This window comes from Seriola dumerili, unplaced genomic scaffold (assembly GCF_002260705.1).
Source record: "Seriola dumerili isolate Sdu_G_001 unplaced genomic scaffold, Sdu_1.0 BDQW01000155.1, whole genome shotgun sequence".
In the NCBI taxonomy this organism is placed as follows: domain Eukaryota; kingdom Metazoa; phylum Chordata; class Actinopteri; order Carangiformes; family Carangidae; genus Seriola; species Seriola dumerili.
The window spans coordinates 1,523,922-1,542,236 of record NW_019174410.1 but is presented as its reverse complement, the minus strand read 5'-3'; the positions used below and the strand labels follow the sequence as shown (position 1 = coordinate 1,542,236).

The 18,315-nt window shown below is 41.6% G+C and overlaps 1 protein-coding gene across 8 annotated transcripts in view; it reads right to left on the bottom strand.

The window, feature by feature from the left end:
- fryl (FRY like transcription coactivator) overlaps positions 1-18,315 on the bottom strand; it is a 69,308-nt gene that overhangs the window by 34,079 nt on the left and 16,914 nt on the right. For 6 of the 8 annotated variants that reach the window (XR_002665301.1, XM_022751507.1, XM_022751501.1 and 3 more), the window contains 11 exons: positions 8,989-9,197; positions 8,464-8,517; positions 7,256-7,395; positions 7,046-7,142; positions 6,338-6,417; positions 5,957-6,037; positions 5,679-5,847; positions 4,604-4,696; positions 4,418-4,516; positions 3,912-4,013; positions 1,515-1,559 (listed from right to left, as the gene is read on the bottom strand). Coding sequence is in view for 7 of the 8 variants with exons in the window: in XM_022751501.1 (XP_022607222.1) it covers positions 1,515-1,559; positions 3,912-4,013; positions 4,418-4,516; positions 4,604-4,696; positions 5,679-5,847; positions 5,957-6,037; positions 6,338-6,417; positions 7,046-7,142; positions 7,256-7,395; positions 8,464-8,517; positions 8,989-9,197 (1,169 nt within the window). In the remaining variant the exon portion in view is untranslated. The remainder of the gene's footprint in view (positions 1-1,514; positions 1,560-3,911; positions 4,014-4,417; positions 4,517-4,603; positions 4,697-5,678; positions 5,848-5,956; positions 6,038-6,337; positions 6,418-7,045; positions 7,143-7,255; positions 7,396-8,463; positions 8,518-8,988; positions 9,198-18,315) is intronic. The other 2 variants (XM_022751504.1, XM_022751506.1) reach the window with 1 other exon arrangement.

The window sequence follows — 18,315 nt, the reverse complement described above, 5'->3', positions numbered from 1 at the left end:
TCCGCCCACTTCGCTGTGGCTGCATTTACTTTGAGCAGTTTAATATTCAAAGCTAATTAAACAACAGAAACACTGAATGTCAACATATCGATGAGGAACAATTTTACAGTTTTAGAAACTCTGCTGTGTGGTGATTCACTGTGAACACTCAGCTGAAGGACAGAGATTACCACAGATATCACTTACTGGGAGGGCACAGTGGAAACGCTTACACACTGAAACACGCTATACCATAAAAGGAGCAGGTGGCAGATACGTCAGAGGCAAGTCATCTCGAAACCAGCGTAAAGAAAAACCTCAGAGTCAGAGAGAAAAACATTTTTTTTTTTGTGAACTGAAATCTTAAAGTGCTATAAACCAAACCACAGTCCAACGGTCCCTCTTCGTACTGCAGCCATCTTTCCATCTGCAGCTCGACAAAGAGCAGAACAGGAGCTCACTGTGCACAAACAAATGCAGTCTGGGGCATTTTGATTCTGTTTAAAATCCTGTCAATTATTGTGATACACGTGCTTGGTGAAAAAGAAGGTAAATTAAATAAAATTTCACTAGAAATTTTAAGAAAACTTAATAGAGACAATACTCAGTGTGTCAGGTACTGGATCCTGCATCAAGAAAACTGAGAGCATGGTGTAGCTGCTGCCAGCCTGTTAGCCTGTTAGCATGTTAGCCTCTTAGCAACTCCAACAGAAGAACCAAATGCAGTGCTGTCAGACTGCAAATCCCACAATCACTGAATGAGCTTCATGCTTCTATGAGCTTCTCTGACCCTCTGGTAATAAATAGCAGGGATGCACAATATTATAATACTGAAATGTGTAATCAATACTGTTCTGATAGTTACTATTTATTTAGAACACCACCATGTGACTACAGCTCCTATGTGTGTTTCACTTGGTGTGGATGTAACTATATATAACTGCTGAATCATCCATCATCAAATATGCTTGATATCATGGAGATCATACAAATAAATACACAATATATTTTGAAGTTATTTTAGTCTAACGGTTCATCCCTATTAAACACAGACATGTACCTACAGTAAAAATCTGAATATTATAATAACAATATATCTGACAAAAGTCATAACCACTGCCCGTAAACACAAACCAGCTCAAGAGGAAAAGCCGAAGGTGACATCACAAGAAGTTCACATGTTCCTCTTCACTACTTTCATTGACAGCGTCACGACAGGGAACCACTCTCCACCCTTCAGCCCCGCAGGCCGGACTGTTCTACCCCTACGTCCTGGTGAGGACCCGAGGACCGCTCTACGAAGCAGGATCTGGGGTTTTAGCGAGGTAACGTCAGCTTTAACCCCCGGTTTTTTCAGGGTTCATCAGAAGTTACCATGGTGATTTACCCCGGTCACAAGTGAACCACGTTGAGAAGCCAGGGTTTAAACCCGACGTTACCTCGCTCACCTCAAATCCTGCTTCGTAGTACGGACCTCCGGACCGTTAAAAAGACAGGGAGCACACCAGGCAGGTCACTGACACCAGATAACTCACCTGCAGCGTCTCAATCTGCTTTCGGATGCTGTTGTTAGACGGCATCTGGAGCGAGTCAGTGTGAGAAGAAGATCAAATGACAGGAGACAAAGAATGTGGGGTTTGGGGAGGGACACATGCAAGTTAAAGGCAAAAACAAAAACATAACGTAAACAGACATGACAGGAGCGGTCCAAAGAATTTACTTTACTCTTGTCAGTGTGACGCTACGTAAATCAACACTATCTCACTGAAATGAAACACAATGGACTGTTTGACATGCCGCTTGTTAATTAGTGGCATGGAAGTAAAATTAAGTAACAGTCCATTTGTATTTGATATGATGTTACATATTCTCTCAACACAGAGTGAGTAAAAATCTTAATCAAAAAGTGCAAAAGCAAAAGCAAAACAAGGTGTGCTGTGGTCTGGAAATCAGACAGTGAGACAGAGAAAATACACAGAAATAGATGCGTGGACATGAAGGGGAACACAGAGGGATGAGGAGAAGGACGTTTAAAGATGAGGATGGAAAGTGATTTAAAAAAAAAACAAACAAACAAAAAAAAAAACTAAATTCCCTGTTTCACCTACAAAACTGACGAGAAGCAACAACCAAGTCAGCAGTCCATTCGAATCCATGTCAAGCACACGCAGAATGCAAACTGTTGTATTTTAACCCTGTGGGGATCATGCTGACAGTAAGGCTGCACATTTACGGCATAAATCATATTCTCCATTAGTCTGTGAAATACTGTTATCACCAATATTGATCCGGGTTCAGATAAGACAGCCGTGTTATTTTATTTTCCTTGACCATTTGTCCCTGTTGTTTAAATAAGTAAAAGTAAACGAAGCATCATGTAAATGCATCAGGGAAAAAAATAATTAAAAATCTTGTCAAATAATCAAGTTGTACTGACAAGATAAAGTCGAATTTTGATCTATCTACATTAACTAACAACCTCTCCGTCTTTACTGTGAATGTGCGTCACATACACTGGGTATTCAAATGATAATTTGTTAAGCGTATTGGAGGTGGCTGAGCTTTCTGGGAAACAGAAAACATAAGACTTTAGTTATAGAGTAACACATTTGTTGACTATTTTTAACCATCAAAAACTTGTAATTATAATAATGACCTTATTGTGAAGCCCAACTCTAAATCAAAACTCTTCATAACAACTGGTTTAAGTAATTAATTAGCCCGACAACTGAAACTTCTCAAGAGCAGCCACAGGGTTAAAATCACTCATCAGACACAAAGACAAACCACTGAGATCGTCACTACACTGGAGCCGCCACACAAATCCGTAACATTATCTCAATCAAAAGATCAGCAGCGCCACGCAGGAAACTGATTGCAATTTTCCAATGAAGGAAATCTAAAAACAATTACAATGGTGAAAGAGAATGCTGGAATGAGATCACTGAGAAGACAGACGGCCATTCGAAACCATCGGAAATCACCATCACAGAGACGCAAATGGAAAATTCACCCCCCCCCCCCCCCCCCCCCCCCCCCACAAGATCACACAATCCCCACAGAGGGTAATCAATGAAGAATGGAAAAGACAGTCATTGAGTCAGTCAGTCAGTGATTTGGTCAATCAGCCTCCGGCTTGAATCGGCTCCGTGATTGGTCGGGGAGAGGAGGAAAGTGGGTTTGATCTGTTCGTAACTGGTTTACAAGGAGTCATTAAGAGACCTGAGTTAAAACAGCACTTGAGATGAGTTGCATGATATTCTCTTCAGCTAGGGCGGAAGATATCTCTGAGGATGACTTTAAAGATGCCGCACGTTGGTTTATTTTGTGGAAATTAGTCGCAGTTCCACTGGTGAATATTAGTGATGCATAATCTTTTATTACATGTTTGCATTTTTCTCCCATTTTGAGCATAAATTAGCTTAAAATGGATGAAAGCTTTGAGTTCCTTTTCTAAACAAAGGCTCCATTATTACCTTATCAAATCAAGTGCTATTCCTGTACAGATCTGGTTGTTGATAATGGAGGGGAAAGTACATTATGATCTTTAGACAGAACCACAGAGCACACCCTTCACAACTTCTTCAATCAGTGCTATTAAACATGTACTAACCAGAGAGTATCATAACACCAATATTTCATTTCCTTTTTGCAGTAATAAATGTTGATGGCTACACATAGTAATCAATTTCATTCTTGTGAGCTTGAATTTAGAGGAACTAATGTCACTTAATTCTGCCAGCAAGAATTTCATTTAGGTTTCATAACATGAGTCATGTGAGGTTTAAGACAGAATTACACACTGTCGAGCCGAGTATGGTGGTCTTAAAATACTTTGATCTGAAGAATACAGTCATTGTGCTATTGCTTTAGAGCGACGGAGGATAAACCCTGTGAAGCGGGACGGGTGTGAAGGCTCAGGCTGGCCGTACCTTCAGGTGCGAGAGGCAGTTCTGGAGGAAGATGTGCCAGTTGTTGAGGAAGAACTGCTTCTGACTAACACACAGCAAGCATGTCACCAGGGGATACAGAGCCTGCGGAGAAAAACAGTGTCAGCATCAAAAAAATAAAAAAAAATAGCAAAAGACAAAAGTAGTCTGTTCACCAAGTCTGGAGATTTTTATTTTTATTTTTTATGTGCACTTTTTTTGACGGAAAAAGAGAGAAAATCAAACCTCTGCTCTGAAAACAGTTTGAGGAGTTGCTGTGTAAACATGCAGGACTTACAGCGAGGTTGTATTTATACATTAGAATTCCAACATTTCTTGATGATAATGACAGACTCGCTGCGCTGAGGCCAATAATGATGTTGGAACAAATACAGGAAGTGTGAAACACAAAAGGAGAAGGAAGCTGTAACGATGCAGAGTAAATAGAGACAGGGATGGAGGAGGAAGAGAGAGAGAAAAAAAAAACACTAGGATGTTATAATTATTACCAAAGAGTGTTTCTTTCTGGAACTAAGGTCAAATGTTGTCTGGTACAGCATCTCCACAAAGTTCTTCAGGCACGGCACGTTGACTTCATTTTTCACCGCCTGAGAGATGAATGAGCCGTTAAATACATCGGGAGATTCATCAATATAGATGAGAAAACAGTGGAAGGTGTTTTGAATGTTACTCACAGCTGCGACAGGGATTAGGATCTCGACAAAAAGGCCTGCCAAAGCGTGCTTTATGTCCTTATCCTTGACTTCCAGGAAATACTGGGCACACTCCTGAAGAAGGACAGCGAGGGCACGCACGGAGGGAAAGAAAAGACAAAAGAATCAACACATAGACATGGTTAAACTGGTGGTGGTACAGTTTTACAGTTTGACATGAACATACAGCATTAGGACAATGACACTGCCGACCCTGACCCACCATTATGTTATAAACTCCAGTTAGAGTTTGTGCCACATCCCAGCAGGAGCTTGTTGTTTTTGCCTCAGTGCACTTCTTTGTTGTGAAGCGTTTTGTAACTGTACTGTTTTCTTTTTTTAATATGAGCCAAATATCTGTGCAAGCCAACGACTTCACTCTGGTTAAATATGCAGAACAGATATTGATTTATCTGTGATGGAAAGTATTATGAATCTAATGTAGAACCAGAAGCTGCAGCTCACATGACGAGAGCAGAACCGTCACATAATCCTGTTATTGTTATTTTTCTCTGATGGCCTGAGTCACTGAGGCAAGGAAACGTTGTTTTAATTATATTATTGACTTTTAATAGGAGATAAAGTTGTAATTGGATTTATTTTTTCTTAAATATCAATAGAAAAAGTGCGTATCCTGTATTGCTCAGGCTTTAAAAAGATCATCATACAGATAGAAACCATGAAATGTGCTGAAATGGATTGTCGGACATAAACCACGGCAGGTTCCATTAACACATTAAGAAATCACAGTCGTGGTAAAACAGAAGAGTCAGTGTCTTTCTGTGTAGAGATTAATGAAAAAAAAGCTACTGCCCCATTCACAGCTCTTGGCAAAGCCTTGAAACACACATACACTCGCTTCTTGGCAAACGTCACCTTTGACCGTTACTCATCTAACTTTATGAGCCATTGCTATGGAGAGCTGCTGAGTCTGAACAAAGAGGGAGGAGTGAAGAAAAAAAAAATGTCTGGTGCAATTGAGCAAATACACATATCAGCCGCCCTTACTGTAGGTACACTGCATACAAATGTGCAGAAATAAATGACGATGATTTACCTGCATGAACTGAAAAGATGCCTCAAAATCCTCCACAGGATACATTTTCACCCGGAAGAACTTCATGCCCATGATGAGACTGATGATGCTCTGGACTACGTAGGGACTCTGCTCTTTCTGCCTGAGCTCCTTCAGTTCTGTGATGAACTTCTTCCTCACCGCCTGAAACCTGATCACACACACACACACAAAGATTAACACCATTTACACACTCCTCTGAGGACATGTGAAAGGTGAATAGGTGACTGAGAGTTGCTGTTTAGCCATGTTCAGCTTACTTTGACTGTGTAAGGACTCCGATGACCTCAGCATACAGGTCTGCGATGATGTGCACGTTACCAGTGTTGGGGCCACAGTACCTGTGATTTGAGGAAGCACATCCCACCGAGTATTAAACAAACAGATCTGTGATGTGGAGCAACTGATGACGCATCGAAAACAACGAGGCACAAAGCAACATCTTACTCGAGGCCGACTCGAGTTGCTCAACAAGAGACAGTCGTTGCTCAAGTGTCATTAAAGAACCAGTTTATAAAGTGACACAACAGCCAGTCTCTTCAAACAGAAGTAAATAAATGACTGACTGACTAATTACTGTAAAGCCTAATCAAGTATTATCCAACACCTCCTTTTATTTATGCGTTATTCATCTTACTTACCCCTCTTTGTGTTTAAAGTGCTTGAACGCCAAGTTTAGAACTTCATGTACTAAAACATCTGGCACTGGATGAAGAGGAATCTGTGACGTAAACATGGAATCATTAGTCTTATTAGAGGCATTGATAGTCATTCTTTCTCTTTGCTACCATTCATTCCCCTCCCTACAGGAGCAAAGCCAAGGACAACTTAGCTCTGGTCTCCAGGGATCGGCTCTTAGCTCACAATGTTGCTCGGATCTAGACAGTCCACTTTAGAAACACTCTCAGCTGGAAGTCGATATGGAGCCAATTGTTTATTTACTTTGTCCCCCTGTGGGGACAGACCTTACTAACATCACTGCACAGTAAGAACAGTAACCTCAATTCTTCAAAAAAAACAAGTTGCATATTGATAAATCCTGCATCTGATACGTCAGAGCGACTACGTATAACATCAACAGGAACAAAAGCTTTCATATCAACAGCAGCACAGACTTCAGTTCTGTACAGTGCATACAGTACACAGAACACTGTAGAGGAAATAATCACAAGCACAACCACATGCTGGGTTCTTGGATAAGATAATGTCAGTATCAGGTCAAACAGGCGCTCTGCATTTCTCCCTTCCAATATGTAAACACTCAGCGGTCACATGACCCCAAACAACCCGAAGTACACACTTTTTTTTTTTTTTTTTTATAGACGCTGTAAATCCGTCACGTGGCTCACCTGTTTTAGAACTTCCACTGAAACTAAACAAAAAATGAAATCTATGGCTAAGTCCCTCCGTTCCAGAAGGTAATCTTTATCCCGGTGCTGTTCGTCTCTACGGAGCAGGAGAGAAAACATTCATGTAAACGATGACATTTGGAACAAAAAAAAAAAAAAAAAAGAAACAGACGAGAAACAGAAGTGAATAAATGAAGACGAGCATCTCACCCTTTGGACTTAGTACTGGAGCGAGGCCTGTACTCGTAAGACTCGTCTTCAGTGCCGCTCTGCCGCCGGTACCAGTCGAACAGTGTGCGCAGTAGGGAGGGCAAACAGTGTTCTGCTATTGAGCTCATAGAGCTTATTAACTGGAAAACAATCACACACAGAGATTAGATTCACCCAGTTATTACAAGTAAACCCACATATTCTGCAAATATCACTCAAATATAAAAGGGCTGCGACTGTGGAGAGAGCGGTTCAGCCCACAAGCACAGAGTCAAAGTGGGTATTCAATAACAGAGGGAGTATAGACCAGACGTTTTCTCAGCCAGTGGGTGACATACTGTAGCTATTGATTGCAATTAAAAAGAGCGTGGTGCCGGATGACGTGCGGAGCACATCGTAGAGCCGCTACGATATTGAGCAGCTTCGCAACACTCGTCGTGGTTCGTCGTTTTCATTTGTGTGACCTCAGTAACGACGGGATCCATCAATGATGACATCAGACGGTGCTCTGCGTCTACAGTAACACGTTTAACAAACCTACAGTTAAGAGATGATCTGTGATGGCTGTATAATATGTGTGCATAAACTATTTTAGTTTTTGTGTGTGTGTGTGTGTGTGTGTGTGTGTGTGTGTGTGTGTGTGTGTGTGTGTAGGGGCCAGTGCAGCGTGATGAGGGAGGTGGATGATGGATGCTAGGTAGGAGAGTTATGCAACTGCTCCCTTTGCCCTTATGGCACCAGGCAGATACACTCCAGCACCCAATGCTGATTTACTGCTGAGGATGACACAGCGATTCTACACTCTCACTTTTGCGCTCTCTATACCCATTTTCTCTCTCACTCTCTCTCACTCTCTCTCACTCACAATGGGGACAGCTGGATCTATAGCACCATATCCTCATTGGCTTTGTGTTGTGCTGAACAAAGCATTCTGCAGCAGGCAGGCCCATTGTATAGAGTTCTGCACCAGCTACAGATGAGGGACAGACGGGCCATTGAATGGGGGGATTGATTGGGTGGAGCTGGGGATTCAAATACTGCGTACACATACAGAGGTGGGAGAGGGAAACGATTGTGTCACATCCATCCACACACACACACACACACACACACACACACACACACACACACACACACACACACACACACACACACACACACACACGATACAGTTTTCACCTCCTGGTCATTACTGTGGCTGGACTGACCTGGTCAAATTGTGCATCTTCCCCTCTCTGGAGGGAGCGGGACAGGGGTTTCTCCTGTAAGAGAGGTGAGAGAAAGAGAAACAGATTAAGTTACCAAGCAGACACTGCTGGCGCTTGCATCGTAGACGGCTGTCGCACAAGCGGCAGGTCTGATAATGAGTAATCAAGTGAGAGAGGAACAAATAAGTTCGACTGTGGTGCATGAATTGAATGAGGCCTGAACTTCTGTCAGGTGAGGAAAGGAACTGAGCTGAATAAAAAGGAGTGAACCAGTCACAGGACGGACAAACCTGCGTGTTAATAATAAACAATTTGATCAATCATGTATCTCATGCACATAAAGATGATGTGCCTCACACATCTTTCAGTTTTTTCCTGAAGTGGATAAAGGCATGGCAGTTAGTTGCAAAAGAGAAGAGGTTGTCTCAGCAGTGTGTGCCACATCACGTGTCGTGTATTGAATTTCATTTCCTGTGTTCCTTGACACCGGCCCCCCCCCACCCACCCACCCACCCGTGGACTCACCAGCGGTTCAGCCATCACCATCTCGATCTTCTTCTCAGCCAGCACAGCAAACTCTGCAAATAGACTCTTGATGACGAACTCCCCGGGCTTGAGCTCGGGGTCGATGGTGATGCTCGACATGGCGGCAACGTTGTGCTTCTCCCACGAGAGGGGAGTCACGGAGGAGGGGGCACGGCGTCTACTCACGCTGCTGCTGACTGGTGCAGAAGCTGCAGAGAGGCCAGAGGGGAGAGGTTAGGAAATAATACGGGGGGGAGTCGAAGCAGCAGGGTCAGACTAAGAACAACACTCTGAGCGTGAAGCCTGCAATGTCATGGGCTAGTTCTAATCCAAACAGCGGCACAGACATTTCCTAAAGAGGCGAATTGACTGAATTGATGAGGGAGATCAAGAGAAAGACATTCCAGCGCTGCGTAGAGCAAAAACACTACTTCCACTTCATTCCAACTACGTAATTACCAGCTCGTTTTCTAAACTCATACGGCCCATAATAGGCTCAAATTGCATTAAAAGCAAACATATGGATAATTATAACTACTATTAGAACTACGTCAATTATCAAAATCTTCCTTAAAAGTATTAATATTTGTGTTGCGTCTAAATCCAGACTAAGTACACACTAGCTCTTTCAACGATGTTGGCCTGAGAGAACTGAACTGCTTTTCTTCCAAACCTGCTTCGGTAGAAAACCAAGCAGATTTACACACGGCAGGAAAACAGACCAAAAATAAGTTGATGTTTTGGGGAAATACCCATATTCACTTTCTCGCTGGGAGTTAGAGGACGAGATTAACACCACTCTCATGTCTGAATGGTTAATATCAAACTAGCATCTGGAAATGGGTCGAGTCACGTCGGCCGAACAACAGGGAGCTGAAGTTGCACTGATTAGGATGCGTTGTTGACACTGCCTGATGTGTGTGTGGTAAAACAATCTACCTATAGCCTTTATAAAGCAATGCATTTGGACTGTTATTTAAGCAGCTAACACATATGTAGTCAGGGTAAGCAGGCGAGCTATGACCATGGTGGTAACAACAAAAGCGTGACATGAACTGGGTGAGGTTTGGGTCCGGTTTGGACAGAAATACAGAGCCATGTGCTGGTTCTTTAGGCTAAGCTAAGCTAACTGGCTGCCAGTTGTAGCTTCATATTGATCGTGCAGACATGACTGGTATGAATCTCATCGAGAAAGTGAATATATTTTCCCAAATTCCCAAAACAATCTTCCCTTAAGTGAGAGTCAACACTCATCATCAAGCCTACAACAGACATTTATCATGCAGCATGCTTAAATCATGGACTATGAATTAGTGATAAGCTGATTTCAAGAGTGATTTCGTAACAAGAAGTTGTTTGTTATTCTTGATCTGTACGTATTTAAATCATCAAGATACTTCAATTAAAACAAACAAACAAACAAACAAACAAACAAAAAAACAATTCATGAAGATGCTGAAAATGCTGTGAAATCCAGAGATTCTAAGAGCACAACGTTAGAAACTGTCAGCTGCGGCCAAACATCCGGTGAACCCAGAGAATACAGAAGCTGGTCGGGGTGTTAAAAAGTGTTTTTCTTTGGATCACTTCTGCACTGAGAGGTCGCACAGAAGGTCCCAACTGTGCTTTTTTCCTTTTACTTGGTCTTAAAAGGAAAAAATCCTTTGTTTAAAGCTTTTTATTGTTCTTTTTTTCACCTGTAAGAAACACTTTATTAAATTAGCATAATATTAATGAAGTGTGAATAAGCCACTGAGTAATAAACCAAACTCTGTGCTGAATGTATATCACCAATTGTGATTCCTACTGCACTTATGTCATATTAACACATTTGCAAGATACAAAGCAGAACATTAAAACTTTTACAACTCACGGGAAATTAAATTGAGTAATTAGAATATTTAAAAGTAAGCATCTATATTTATTTGTGACAATTAAGGACTATTACAGTGACCAGTGACTGTATGCAATATAAACCCCAATGTCCTTGGTTCAACTCTGATGCAAAACAGTAAGGATTAAACTAAGATTTAATGCAGCTGTTGAGTGGCACGGTGTTTAATGACTTTAATGACTTTAAATCCGGATTTTCTTATCTTTTTTTTCCCCTTTCACCAAAGAAAATAATTGGTGGAAATGTAAATCTGTCAGTGAGGTTAGTTAAGGTCACATGGTGAAAAATGTCAACAGCATTGCTGTAACAAATTTTGTTGTTACTACAACAAAAGGTATTTCTGGGCTTTACCATACTTGCACCATAAGGATCCAGCTGAAACACAGTTGATCCATTTTTTAAAATGCATTTTTCAAAGTAGATAACACAGTTACATAAAGGACGGCTGGAAGTTCTGTAAAACTGTCCACAGACCTCCCTCAGCAGTATTTAGACTGGCCTCCTGGAACACATTCATCTGGGGTCACCAGGAGAACCCAGACCTCTCTGCACATTTGCATGCGACACAGATCATGTGGTCGTCCTATTCAAATAGAATAAGCAAATCTTAAGGGTTTAGTCGGACGCCCACGGTTTTGGAAACAGATGTCACAATCACATCTGGGTGTAAGGTTCAAGTATCTACCAATTTTGAGTGCATTGTACCTTTGGCCATGTAGTGCAATTACTAAATCCAATCCTAGATAAACATGAAACATCATCATCTACTGAATCATTAATAACAACAAATCTGTTAAGCCAATGATTTAAATCTCAAGAGCAGCACAGATTTATTCTTTCCCTAAAGTGAAATTCATTACACCATTCATTCTTTCTTAGCTCTTCAAATAATCTGTTTTGTTTCTCTAAGCTCACAAACACACAAAAAATTACCTGTAGAAGTACTTAAGAACCAGCTCTGCATGATTTACCATTTATCAATTAAATGAAATGTATGAAAGCTGCACTACCATCATGAAACACTCGTCTAGGCTCGGGCTCAGAAAGCCACATTGCTTCAGCATTCAATAACGGTCTTGTGCTGTATGCTCCAGCAGGGACACAACAAGTGGACAGCCAGTCGTAAACTGACCCTCCACCTCATTCCCTCCCAGGAAAGGCCTTGTTCTGTTTCTTCCTGGTTGTCACAGAAACACTCATGCCCTGCACAGGCATGTACAGTGAATACCACTGAGGAGCAGAAGTGCAGTAAAAACAAGGTTTTCAGCTCAGGAAAAACAATGATACTCAGCAGATGAAGCTTTTTATGAAATAAAAATATGCTAAATATACTAGATATTTATTTTCTGGCATTCAGACTACTCAGAAACTCCAAAACCAACTCTGGAAGCTAAAATATCAACAAAACAGAATATTTTTCTTTGTACTTGAACGATTTGCAATGAACAGAAAACAGCATTACGTTTCACACAGGTGAAGGAGCACGTGCTACAAAGCAAGTTCAACATGCACAGGATATCTGTCCGTTATCTGGCTTCACTAAACCTTAACAACTGCAATCACGCCAAGTAGTCACACGACGGTGGTTATCAACTCAGTAAGTCAACCCAGGCTTTCCTGAGACCATTCACATAAAAAGGGGCAGTATCTGCAGCATATGACCAATCACAAACATGGACAAGTCTCCTGGCAAACAAGGAGCAAATTACAATATTAGACAAATACAAAAACGTCACATAATAAGGCTAAAAGCAACAGTTGCAGCTGCCGAATGCAGGAAGGACAGCTGGCAAACAAATGTGTGAATGCACAAGTTAACAGCTTGTACTTTATCACCGCTACATCATTATGGCACAAGTAGATCTGACTACAATTACATTTGTTCCATTAAATCAATGTGTTGCTTGCTTGGTGTATGATAATTTTAGCCTTATTCTTTCAGCTGCATTGGCGGGGGGAGTTATGTTTTTGAATTATAAAAACATAACTCAAAGTAGTAAGTTTACTTTCATATTTTATGAGTATAACATGTACACGGCTTTAGTGCTTCAATCAGACTCTGTTGTGGGATAATATCGGTGTACTTAAGCACAATGAAATGGCTTTGACATCGCCTGCAGCCCACAGGAAAAACATGAAATGAAGAAGACGGGAGGCGTCCCTCCCACGCTCGTCTTCCCTCTCACAACCCGTGCACTGAGCTCCACGGGATCCTCTACGAATGGTGATGCCTTTCCCCAGGAGAATTCATCGGTCAGTAGGCGACGCATTTACGCGCTTTGTTCTGTTATCTTGAACATAAAGCTGCTCCCGGAGCAGGAGCAGGTTAGGTGTGAAGCGTAAGTTACCATGACGATGTCCCCCCGCTAAGACGTGAACCACCATCGTTCCCTCGCTATACCCACATCCTGCTTCAGAGTACAGGCCTCTGAACTGGTTCTCTATATAAAGTCACCCGCAGTGTCAATACTGTATCAGATCTAGTTAAATGACAACATCATCACTCGGCCTAAAAATGTTTTGTTTTCACTCGTGTCTGTTTATTGCTGTGTTCGTTTGTTTGTTTGTTTGTTTGTTTGTTTGTTTGTCAGCAGGATTACACAAAAAAATACTGAACCACTAAACTTGGTGGTGGGACGGGGTCTGGCCCAGGAAAGAACCCATTAGAATTTGGTGCAGATCCAGGTAAAGAGGTGAATCCAGGAACTTTTTTTTTGTTTTAATCACTTTACTGAACAATTTCTCTTCAGAATAATGTTTGGCTCTTGACGTAAAAGAATCACGACATATCCATGGTGTTGATGGTGTTGTTCTACGACTTAGAGACGTGCAGGATTGTTCGGCCTTGGCGGAGGTACTCGCCATTCTAGTTGAGAAACGTATTTGTTATTATAAATGACTAAATAACGAGGTCTAATGATTCAATCAATTCTTTCTTGAATTAAACCACGAAAAGACACGTTACCATAGGACAAGCTAACTAGCATAGCATTCGTCAAACTGTGACCGTCCTTATCATTTTTACTTGATAATGCAGAATGATTAGTTAGTTATCAATTCATTTGTTAAATAATTAGAAATGTAAACCAGTTAAAATAATATATCTACCATTAAAAACCCAAACTATCTCTTCAGTTTGTTCCAACATCTTCAAAAATAAGCCAAAAAAAAATGTTTACATGTACTAAATTTAATTGTAATGATTAAATTAATCATAAATTATTAATCACAGTATTTTCTGTGGAGCAAATGAAAGCGGGAAGGTGACAGGGGCAGAGTAGTGGCGAGTGTTAGCTGTGTTGTGGTCATGCTGTCCAGCAGCACAGAGGCCCTTTCAAGCATTTCCCTCTTTGTTTACTGTGCTTCACCAACATCCCCAATGATGTCACATAGCCAGCTCCTAATATCCAATCAGTGCCATGTCCTCTACCCCCCCCCAACCTCCTTTTGTCTCGCACCCTGGGCTGGCTGGATTGTTGACTGGTTCACACAAATTAATACCCCGACACTGTACTTTTTCAGTTGATGGCAAAATGAGAGAAAAAAAAAGAAAAAAGAAAGACGCAACGCATCTTTTCCTGGGCCAAGCGCTGCCCCTCCTCCTCCTCCTCCTCCTCCTCCTCCTCCTCCATTCTTTCTCACTAGGACATGCCGGTCATTTGTGACATGCCAAACTGATTTCCTTCCAAAACTGACCACACTGCACAGATCTTAGCAAATAATTGAAAAAAAAAAAAAAACAAAAACATTAGGGTTGCTTCCAAACTCCCCTGTTTTAAAGCAGCGACTGCACCGACTGAAACTTAAGTGACTCAGTGGCTGACCCTGAGGTCATCTTTGGTTCCCCATTCAAATCTAAATGCAAAAGTTCAAGCATGCGTTTTTAATAATATGTAAAAAAATAAAAAAAAGATGGGCTTGCCCCACGCTTTAAGGCTTGTGCCTGAATCTACTGACAGATGTTGCCAGAAAAAACCTGAAACACGCTTGAAGCCTGAAAGAAATTTAAATCTGCTGCCCAAGAAAACACTGGCATCTGGGGGCTCAGAACATTTGAGCTTTAAAGGACAGACACGCTGCAGCTACAGCTCTGATAGGAAGAACTGACAAGTTGCAGCTCAAGTGCTGTATGAAGAAAATTTCTTATCGCGTTTTGCTGTGTGAGGTCTATGAGGCGCAAAAGCTCCACGGTTGTGCTTAAGAAACGGAGCAGGATTACACAACTAGAAGAGCAGCGACTCCACCTTGTCACAGTTAAAACAAAAGCCCTCGCTAACGCCTGCTCACTTCCCCTGTCAGGACAACCAGCAACAACAGCACAAACACACACACACACACACACACACACACGTACCGCTGGAATGCAGGGCCATGATGAGTGAGTCCATCTTTTTTAGAGAGAGACAAAAGAATCACTGCCAATGTTTATGTGGCGTGGCGGTGCCAATTCTGCTCGATTGTCTCAACACGCTCAGTCTCTGACAAGTTGCTACTGGTTTATTCTTCGCCATTACCTCTTCCAAATAAAAAAATAATAAAAAAAAAAAAAAAAGACACAGGCCAAAACTAATTTGTTACCAGAAGCTGAAAGACACGCTCTCATCCAAAGGGCCGCACTGTGACCTCAATATTAACTGCTGAAAATATTCCTCAGTTTAACAAAGTAAACAACAAAGTGAAACCTTCAACAACATTTTCTCTACTAATAACAGAAAGGAGAAAAAGCATCACATAGTAGGATAGTGAGGGTTTCTGAAATTAGCCCCCCCCCCCCCACTTTGTTTGAGAGGCCCGATGAAAAAGTGGCAATCAGCACAGGATAGGGGAGAGAGGGGCAACAGGGGCAGTAATTAGAAAGCAGGGCAGATGGAGGGGACAAAAAAGTAGTTTACCACCTGTTGATGGAATATTTGTAATGTCATGTTCTCCTACGTATTTAAAAAATAAAACTGTGTTTAACGCTAACAACCCCCATCAAACTGAAATTAGCGGATTAACGGTAATGTGGAACAGACCCGGCTCCAGCGCCAGGGATCAGATATTTCAGTGAGGCAGAGTACAAACATTTTTATATGTTCTCTGAATTTCTCAGTTATTTATCACCCTGAGGAGAGAGAGTTACAAAATGTCCTGGAATGTCTTATCATTCCTCCGTGTTTTGGCAGAGACATCAGATGAAAGTTCAAAACAATGGTTTATGTGTGTTTGTGAGAAACGTCTTATTAAAAAATATACAAACGAATCACAGTCACAGTATTATTATTTTTTTTTTAATATGATATATCTTATTCATGGTCATCGGAGTTAAAGCCTGATGTGATAACACAATACTGGCCGTGGAGCAAGGTAAACCGTGGGCAATCTGTCACGGGGGGCAAGTACATTCAAACACACTTTCAAACCTACGAGCGATGAGGAGGTTTATTATTTGCCTAACCTGCATATGTTTGGACTGTGTGAGGAAACTCGAGCACCTGGAGCGACGGGGAGAACACACGAAGAAAAGCTCCGGTCTTTACTTTTCACTTACTTTACTTTTCAAGTCGTTACCCACAGTTTTTACTGTTAATACACCGACCCTGACGTCTGGGAATCAATCCGTCTCATGCTCCACTGACATACATACGTTCACACAGCCTGTACTGAGTGATGGAGGGCCTGTGCTCATTTTCACTGAAGCTTTAAAATATCTGGAGTTTAGGATTTTTTATTTACATCAGCACAGACACTCTTCTCTATGTTCGGCAGCCCAGCTGCTGTAACGAGCCACGGGAAACCCTGATAATTAACAGGATGATTACCTCCATGAAACAATCAATCCACATTTCTAAAGGGATATTTTTATATATTTTATTGATTTATATTTTTTATAAAATCAATAAATGGTTCAGGAACAACCTGAATCTCTGTTCTGCTGATTGTTCCTGATTAAAATACAAACGTGGTGAAGTCACTGGTAGTTACCACAGAGCACATATCTAGAACAAACTCGTGTGACACATTCCTAATCACTACCAGCAGGTCTGTGTGTGTGTGTGTATGTGTGTGTGTGTGTGTGTGTGTGTGTGTGTGTGTGTGTGTGTGTGTGTGTGTGTGTGTGTGTGTGTGTGTGTGTGTTTGTCTCAGAGAAACTAATGAAAGCTAATGTGATGATAATGTAATGCTCTCATCAGCATCTATTGAAGTCTTAAACCTGTCAACAGTCAGTCTGGTCTGTACTCTGACACCTTTCCCTCCCTACATCCGATGATGATGATGATGATGATGATGATGATGATGATGATGATGTATTGTGAAGCAGTACAGAGGGTGTACTAGGATTGTGAGAAATGTTGCAAATGATGTAATTTAGTGTCCAGCCAAATTCAACTGTGATTATTTTATCCATAAACAGTTTCTCAATCGATTGAAAAAAAAAAAAGAAAGAAGGAAAATTCACTTTTAAATCATAATATTGATACGTCAAATTACACATTCCAGGACAGATGGTGATCCATCGACAAAGACAAGCTAAACATTCCTGTTTGGGACAAGAGGAATGTTTGGTCAGAGTTTGTGTGGTGAGGTCCTGCAGTTGCAGCGCAGCTCTGTACTGTCGGCTATGTGCTGTGAAAAACTGGGCAGACACCTCGTAACGTGAAGAATCATTAAAGCTGCAGTCCAGGATCCAAATGTAAACGCAGGGAAAAAAAAAGAAAGAAAAAGTGTGTGAGGTCAAACTGCAAATTGCATTATGTCTCTGTGTAATTATTAGTGCAGGTAGGACGAGTGTGATGAATCAGCAGCAGCAGCAGCAGCAGCTCTGATCACCGTTTGCCATCCACCTTTGTCCATCACTACATTTCAATGAGAGTGAAGAGGCAGCGCCTTTGTGATTCCTGATGTAATATGGTCTGTATTATGGGAAGCTAATAATAGGAGGGAACCAGAAGATGGATCAATAGTAGGGAAACATTAGCTGCTCCAAGAGGGAGCAGAGACGAGGGTTATAGAAGTGAAAAACAAGAGGAGGTGGGGGGGTGAAGAGTGTGTTGAGTGCTGCTGAGAGAGACTAAAGAGACAGATTTGGATGTTAGAAAAAAAAAAAAAAAAAAGTTAACAAAGATGGAAAGACAAAGCTGGAAGGAGCCAGCAACTTCAAGAGTACTTGAAGTCCACTTGTGTTATGCATCAGCAGATGCACACCAACAGAAACATTATCTATGGGACAACTAGGAGCCAGAGGAACGATGATGAGCAGGGGGGAGGAGGGTAGACTTCATCGCTCCCACCTGCATACACATCAAAACAGCTTGGCTAAACCTGGACTAAACACAATCCGTCATCCTGACAACTCCATTAATAACTACTCTCTCATGGAGGCAGGTGATAGGAGATCTCAGAGCATGGATTGCATGCAAGCGTGCACTATTCTGCACCGAGTCCTGCTGGCG